This window comes from Hibiscus syriacus, unplaced genomic scaffold (genome assembly GCF_006381635.1).
Source record: "Hibiscus syriacus cultivar Baekdansim isolate YM2019G1 unplaced genomic scaffold, ASM638163v2 tig00116951_pilon, whole genome shotgun sequence".
NCBI lineage: Eukaryota > Viridiplantae > Streptophyta > Magnoliopsida > Malvales > Malvaceae > Hibiscus > Hibiscus syriacus.
Window position 1 is genome coordinate 3,231,168 of NW_024063482.1, and position 8,491 is coordinate 3,239,658.

At 37.0% G+C, this 8,491-nt stretch overlaps 1 protein-coding gene across 1 annotated transcript; it reads right to left on the reverse strand.

Moving 5' to 3' along the window:
* Window positions 1-180: 180 nt before the first annotated feature.
* On the reverse strand, window positions 181-7,172 carry LOC120188930 (homeobox protein LUMINIDEPENDENS-like). The gene is given in 14 exon segments (XM_039192307.1): window positions 181-1,232; window positions 1,646-2,163; window positions 3,561-3,828; window positions 3,830-3,990; window positions 4,401-4,489; window positions 4,588-4,616; window positions 4,702-4,753; window positions 4,828-4,957; window positions 5,352-5,445; window positions 5,529-5,622; window positions 5,710-6,062; window positions 6,301-6,431; window positions 6,667-6,694; window positions 6,797-7,172. Coding segments are annotated over 14 exon segments (2,949 nt in total). The 5' UTR covers window positions 6,971-7,172; the 3' UTR covers window positions 181-404.
* Between the last annotated feature and the right edge of the window lie 1,319 nt (window positions 7,173-8,491).

An 8,491-nucleotide genomic window follows, 5' to 3' on the forward strand; every position in this document is an offset into this window, starting at 1 on the left:
TCCAATAACATTCTATAAATATATTATTAATATAAAATATTTTCTTTTTCATCCATCTTGAGTCGTTCTATTAAATATTGCAGCAAGGTTCGAGATTTGATTGCAGAACGCGAGATTGATTGCATCAAAATTCTTATCCACGGTTTAACCATTAATCCGTAAGAGAGAAATTCTGGCAAGTTTTTTTTTCTTCCTTTTTATTTTTTCATGTTGCTTATCAAATGGAGAAGAGCCAGAAAGGTGCAATTGCATTTGTAATGTCCAGCATACAATGACGTCCCGTTTGTCCAATTGGCTTCCATTTTCCACCTATACAACCGCCTAAGAATTTTATCACTATGGAAAAACACCCACGGTGGATGACAAGCCCGACATTCCCAACCCAACAGCGGCAGCAAGCCTCTTCATCTTCTGTCACGCCATCTATTTCCCTGTCTGTGCTGGTCCCTACGTTCAGGAGACTTCCCTTGCCATGATGGCCTATCGGCTCCATAGCTCCAGCCGGAATTCATTCTGGGTTCCATGTAGTTCAGTCCCGCTGCATACTCTGAAAACCTGTTTGGGCTATTATCTGGACTCCACGACTCGAAACCATCATTACTTACGTACTCGTTTTCTTTCTGTGGAGGAAGGCCCGATCGCGACTGAGGCTGCATAGATCCTCCAAACGATGATGATGCATTATAATTGTTTTGAGCCTGAGAATGAAAATTAGAACCCAAACTCTGTGTGCCTCTCCATGGATCAGACATTGGAACTATGTTTCCCACTGGGGGTCTAGTGGAATATGGATGCCGTTGAAGAGGATAGGGTAAGTGTGGTGTTTGTCGCTGTGACAGCGTCGGCATCAGTGGAGACGAAGAATATGAAGAGTGCACTTTTTCAGGTATATGTGGTGCCATGGTTTCTACCCGCATTGAAGGATCAGTATGCGAATGCATAACTGGAGAATTAGAAGAATGACCATGATGTGAATAAGCAACATTAGGGGAATGTATCTTTTCTGTACTCGTCGTATTTGTTTGAGGCAACAACTGTGCCATGGCTGCTGCAAGCTGTTGTGCTAATGATCTTCCATTTGCTTCTTGCTGTGGTGCCACCATGCTAGTAGCGGGAAGCCGTTCGGCAACAGGAATAGCCGTTCGAACTCCAACAGAAGCTTGGGCAACTCTGTTTCCCATTTGACTATGTTGTGAAAAAGGGTTCCCCACAGCCTCCGGTCTCCATCCACTCTGCAAATTAAAAATATATACACATTCAATATGATGAATCCAAAAACCAATGATAATGTCATCAAATCAAAGATTCTCTGGACGTGTAACTTTTAGGATAGTACAACAGTAGTACTATATAAGTTCATAAATGTAGTAATGATGCTGAGGTTCCAGACATTTGCCACGTATTGCCATCTGGATACCTGATGATGATACCCATCAATGATTGACATGAACTTTCACTATTCCCCATGGGGGGCATGCTCCCATCTTAACATTAAATTGGTTGCCATTTTTCTATAACAAGTCTCACACTTTTTAACCATATAATTTTCTACCAGGTTTATTATATTCTTTTCCACGTCGATTTTCATTTTAATTATGTACGAAAATGTGGATCCAGGTAGTGCAACGAAGCTTATATCACGCACCGTTCCAGGATTGCTCGATGGCGTCGGAGATGGAAGAGACACTTCAACCTTCTCTTCCACCTTTTTAGCAGCATCAGCCCCACCAGCCTTAATCATGTCTAGCAGCTTCACAGTTTCTTCACTCGACAAGTTACCAGCTTGGCCAGAAGTTAAGGCAAAAACCAAAGCTGGGTTTTTCAGCAGCACACCTAACAACTCAAGATCTGGCTCGGCTGCAGCTGCACCACCGATTTGGGAGGAAGAAGGTTTCGAAGTAGCTGCTGTGCCATTTACATGTTCACCATGGGTGACCTGTGTTTCAGTGGAGTCAGTATCGGGTGGTTGTTCGGTTGGGATTTCTGGGGTCAGTGTGTCATCGTGGTCCATTTCTCGATCCCATGGGTCCTTGGGGTTAGAGGGTATCTCCTGGTTCGTGTAATAGAATGTTTCCCTCTCTCTACGGTTTCTGTTTTTCTGCATGTCAACCTCTTTGCTACTCTCACCGGTACCAACGCTCCAAAGTTGATCGATTTTTATTTCTGCAGAAAATACAAAGCAAAATGACAAACAGTCTGAAACCCGCAGATCAATTACTAAGAGTGAGATGACCCATGAGTCACTCTAACAAAGAGAACAAACAGAAAATTGACCAAAAAGATCAAATTCAAGCTGTGGGAAAAAATTTGCTGTTTAATTGTATGCATTGAACAAGCATGTTGAACTATGTTTTTTTTCTGAAAATTAGAGTCCAATTGTAATTGAATTATTCTAACAATCAAATAAAAAAATGGGTCCATTACTAACACAAGGGCTTAGATATACAAAATCATTAGAAGCAGATTGAAGTGACCTGTGTTGTTATTATTGTTCTTATTGAAGATGAATTTGCTGGTAACAAGAAAAGCATGCAAATGCAATTTGGAGCGACTTTAAGCTCATCACAAGAAACACCCTCTAGTTTTGTTTAACAACACAAATCTGTGATCACCAAGCCTCTTTGGTCAATTTTTACTAATACAGGTAATACCTCTTCAAAATATTCCAAAATCTGGTTCCAAAATCAATGACATATTTGCTTTGACTATTTTTTAAACCAAAAGTGCTCATAATGTGGCAACTTTTATCCAGAGAAGTTTCAATTTCTTAACACCAGATATCAAGTTCATAGCATAAAAGAAAACCCTTATTTCCATCAGCCTGGTAATTTCACCTTAGAAGCACAGGTCATTCAAGATTGAAGCTCCTTATTAATTAATAAATAAATAGATCTTTTAACAAGGATTCCATCAATCACAATTGAGCAATCCAGTGAAGAATTAAATGCCTGCACTTTTATTGGTCAAGCAACGGCTCTTTGCCTTGGAATTTGGATCAAGGCACACGTTATTTCAAACGACCAGCATGATCCTATTGAAGAAATACAATAATCCAGTTTGATAATGAAAACATGATAGAGATTGGACTAACCACTGTATTAGCAAAAGCCTTTTGAGAAATTTATCTACCATGACTAGCTGTCACTAAAGTTTTAATCAATGGTTTTTCATTTTCTCTGGTATACTTTTTGGACGTACAATTCAGCCACGCGCTGATGCTCATATCAAAGAAAAACAATTATTATCAAAATTTCAACAGGAATATTTCCACCCTGACGATACAATTATTATCACATATCAAGAAAAGATATTTGTAACAATATTTTAACTTTCAATATTTCTAGGTAAAGAGGGATGAGCATATAACAACTAAACCAATTCCCAACTTTTCCAAAAGGGAAAAAAAAATTGCGGGAGAAGGGATGGAGAGTTAAAGCAAGTAGTCAGCCATGCTTGCAAAGATGCAATTGAATCTTCCTCCATTGTGGATACTTAAACGGCACTCTCTACCATCTAAAACAGAAAGCAGGAGCTAAAGAAATACACTGATGCAGATTTACCTGGTGGTATGTGCCATGGGATTTTGAACTCTTGGCATTTCTCCCATGGAGATTCCTTTGAAGCCACAGGCTGTTTTGGATCAACAGTCATTTCCAGCCTGTTAGAAGTTTTGGGAGGAAGTATTGCAGACTTCTTTTGTTCTTCAGGTGGCTGGGAGGGCATTTTAGAAACTGGTCGAGAAAAGCTGGTCTTAGAAGGTGAAGGTTTGTTCGGACCTTCACTCTTCATTTCATTCATCCCATTAGAGGAACCAACTTTCCCATGTTTTACCCTGCATATACAGGGCACGCATTTTTGCTTTTTGGATATCATCAGCAGACAAAGGACGACTTTGACTAACTGGTACTGTTCTTGTAGTTTGGGAGTTTTTGCCAGCCACTTTTTGTCCTGGTTGTTCCACTAACTGAACCTTCCTACGTTCCCTGCTATCTGGACTAGCTAAGGCACTGTGATACTCTTGAAAAGAACTAAACAATCACACATACACCATCTTACATGTTTTAAATCAGTTAAGATTGGTAAAACAGAAGAATAGATTGAAAAGAAGTTCCAGCAAATAGATCATATCTAGCATCAAATAAACCCTAATAATAATTATTACTAAAATAATAATTGTAATAATAATAATAATCCAAATTGTTAAGGATGAGAAACAACAAATGTACCGGACACAAAAGAACACCAAATTCTAATTGAGGGGGAAAATGGACACCAAGCCTACCTCTTACAAGGTGAAAAAAATATTTATCACTAACCCGACTAAAAAAATAATTAATAAAGAGAAAAGGGAATGGGAATGGGAAGTACCAATAATCATAACAAAACGACGCCAAGGATACAAGAACCAGAAACACCAAGGTGGTTCTTCTTTGCAAAGTCATCCGTGGAAGCCGGTAGCTGTTTCAAAACTTGAGGAGAATCTAATTTCCTGGATAAACAATTATCTTTATTATCTCTATATTACGAAATACTAAGAATGACAACCAACATATAAATATTAGATACAAATATAAATAAATCCCACACCTGACATTAGATGTAGTAAGAGTTCCTTCCTGGAAGATCATTAACATTGATTAGAAAACAACAATCAATCATATAATCCTGTTAACAAATTTTATTTAATTTTTCCATACTTACAGAATTGTAAACATTTGACTGCCACGAGCTATCACCCATAATTTCACTGATACTGTAGTCAGAGAGAAATAATAAGAATTAAATTGAAAGAAATCAAGCACACATGAGGTTAAGATGCAAAGTTACCTCTGCTTCAGTAGCATCTCATTCTGTGTTTCAGTAGAGGACCTCAAGCCATTTGGTTTCTTCGCAGTTTGGCTTCTTGCAAACATTTTGCTCCACCGTGATATCAAAAGCCTTGCCCTGTTCGATACGTCTGATCTTCAAATCAGCAAAATGAGATCCAAGGTACCACAAAGCATATAAATAATACAGCTCAGCATAAAAACTATTTTCCCCACAAATGAAGGTTATCTACTAGTGGATTTTTATCACATATACCAGAAAGAAGGTATTAGTCTTCACAGCATTTTACTCGGAACAATTAAGTTCAAATACAGGGAAAAAGAAAGAACAAAGCATTATACCAGAAAAATTAACACAACCAAAACAAAATATGAACACTTCTAATAGGGCATAAGTCATTATCACATATGACACATTGGTTAAGATCTAAGATAATGATCCAAGCCCACTAAGACAAGCACAATAATAAGATGGAGAGATGAAAAGGCAGAAGAAGAATTAAATTCCAACCAACAAATGCATACCTGAAAATTTGTACAAACGCAGCTCGTTAACACTTTGCAGTACGGCTGACATATGTTCGGGGAGAGCTTTTTGTAGAGGTAGATGTGAAAGAACCTACATTCCAAATATTAACTGCAACCTTCGTAAAGTTACAAATAAAGGGTCATATAAATTATCTGCACTGAATCTACATGTACCTTGAGGATGATCAAGACAACAGTAGTTTGTTCTTCAACAGCTGCTTGACTCAGCCATGTTGCTATAATCATCACACCACCTTTACTTAAAAACCTGCAAGATAAAGAGACACTATCAAATCAAATAAGACAAGCAGCAGTATGTTTATTGCTGACTGTATTAAGTTTCCTTGATAAGTACCAATACAATACTGACGGATTTTGTATCTGCAACATCCACTCCATCAGTTTCACCTGCCCGGAAAAAGTTTCTTCTTTCTGCATCTTACTGAATATGTTTTCAACAAAATGTTTATCCAGCTCGTCTATGCCAGTAAGAGAATCATCCTGTGTCGAGCATGATGGTGCTTCTTCAGAATTAACAGGGCCAACAGAGTTTAAGGGAACTGGCTCAACTGGTATAACAGCTTCAGATCCAGTTGGGAGTATCCCTTCTTCTGTTTCTTTACAAGCATTGAATCTCAAGGCTTTCTCCCCTGACAGCCGAACTTGCTTTCTCACCCTAGTGCGTTGGCTATTAAAAAAATCACGCACCTACAATTTAACATTAATCGATCAAAATGCATTCTCTGGGAGACAGTATGATCGGAAGCATCGTATTGCTATATATAAAAGTTGGAAGTGGATAACTGAATTTACAATAATATCTAAAAGACCATTCCTTGGCATAACTGCAAACCGATTATTAATATTGTGTACATCATTGACCAAAAGACATGGAAAGAATTAACGTTATAAACTACAAATGATATAAATTATTAAATATATATACCTGTGTGACAGTAACGCCAAATTGGGCACTAATCTCTCGGGATTCTTTCTTAGTAATCGCATCTTTAATGGAAAAAACAGCTTGCATATACTTCACAGCCTTAGGGTTTAGCAAATCTCTAGGCCGTTTCCCTGGGAAAAAATCAATAGATAGAAAATGCAATAAACCACGTCCTAATTCATAAAAAAAATGGCACATATTACATTAGGAAATACTTGTCACATCAATAAGCACTGATGAAATCAGTTGAAGCTAAAGATCTAAAAACAATTACACAACTACAACCATGCCGTCGCTAGAAAATTCTAATGTAGCTCCTAACAGGATCTCAAGTGACCCCGCAAAGCAACTTTAGCATATACTCACCAATTTTTATTGACAAAGCACCAGCTGCCTGCAAAACGGCAAATAAAAAGTTTAAAATATTGGAGTGCATGATTTATTTTTGGTCAACTCCGGCCAAAGGGAGAGAAAACGGAATTTTGGAATGACGAACCATTTCTTGGGCGAGTGGGTTGACGCTGGTGAGTTTGCATTGTGTAACAACAACATTCTGAAGCTGATCGATCTGGCTGTGGAAGAGCTCCCTCTGAATGTCTATAAACTTTTGAATTGACTCCACGGTGCTCCCAATCTCTACCTCCGCCAGATTCTCCTTCAACGCGTCCATCGCCTAAGCTCCACGCACCGGATCGATGCCTACCTCGCATTGGAGTTCAGAGCATCAATAATTAGGAGAATGAAAACAATTAAAAGAGAAGAATTTGTTTATTTATTTGTTTCAAAACGAATTATTAGGGTTAGGGTTTTGCAATTTAGAGAAAAAATCGAATCGAGAAGGTAGAAAGAGAGCATAGAATAAGGGTACAGCCGAGTTAAAGCCCAAAATCAACTTTGTAGGCGACAACCACGCGCGTATGGTTTATTAGACCGATCTTCTTCTTCTTCTTTTTTCTTTGGTAAACTAAACTATATGGTCTTAATGCTTGAGTAAGTTTATTTTTTTCTCACTGATGTTTTATAACTAATAATTTAATCATTAATGTTATCGATTTATAATAAATTAATCACTCGATATTAACAATCGTTATTATAGATGGCATAATGTTGATCTGACATTTTAACCGACTGACCTAGAAATTGTATTGTTACACGAGATCACCACAATTATCTTATTTGTTTTGTCATAAATCATCTTTTTTATTATTTGTCATGGTAACACCACCACCTTCGCCGTTAAACATTAGTTTCTGAACCATCCTATCTAAATTCAAACATATACTTAGAACTCACGTATGACACTTCTAACATCTCTCGGTTCTCTTCCTTTTCTCTTTCCCTTTCTTATTATTTATCAACCTTTCTATTTATCAATACTTATATTTCACCTTTGAATCTCATATCAGTTCCCTTCAATAAAATCCTTCTTCTTCTCAATTAAATTCTTCATCTTTATTCTCATTTATATCCTCTATGTATTATTTATCTTCATTGTCAATTTCATTACTCACAACATCTTTTACGATTTTATGATTAAACCAATAGGTTTTTATCTGTCATTAAAAAAAACTTTCTTCCTTCTTTATCCTTTTATTTGGGATCATTTTAATTCTTGATTTAGTCTTTTTTGCTTTACTCAAAGCTTCAACATTTTTATCAATTCTCCTTTATCTTGCTTATTTGATCATTCTCGCATCCATTTCACTTTACTTAAAAGTTAAATTGATGTTTGCTTATGTTATTGTCGTAGTAAAATCAAGTAGAAAATTGAACCTTTAAAACAAAGTTAAATTCTAGTTAAAGGAATGAAATGAGTTTCTTTTAAATTTTTACTATTTTTTTTACTTCTTACTTTTGATTAATATGGCATAATCAATTATGATATCTGATGATAAATGAAAAGGTTGCAACTTTATCTTGAATATCATCTCCATGGTGCTTTTGCTTTATATTTTGGCTACAACAAACATCAATGGATAGAGAACTGATACATTGTTCGACTTTGAGATCCTTAAAGCCTTGGTTACGTCTAACACTGCTAGCTAAAACCCAAGGAATCATCGGTTTGGACCAAACTATGCTTCAGCTCCGATCAACATACGAGGCATTCTTCACGCTTGTACTTTGCACAAACCATCAAATCTGTGTCACCGGAATAACCATTGGGTAATTAGGGTTTTAAGGAGTGTGC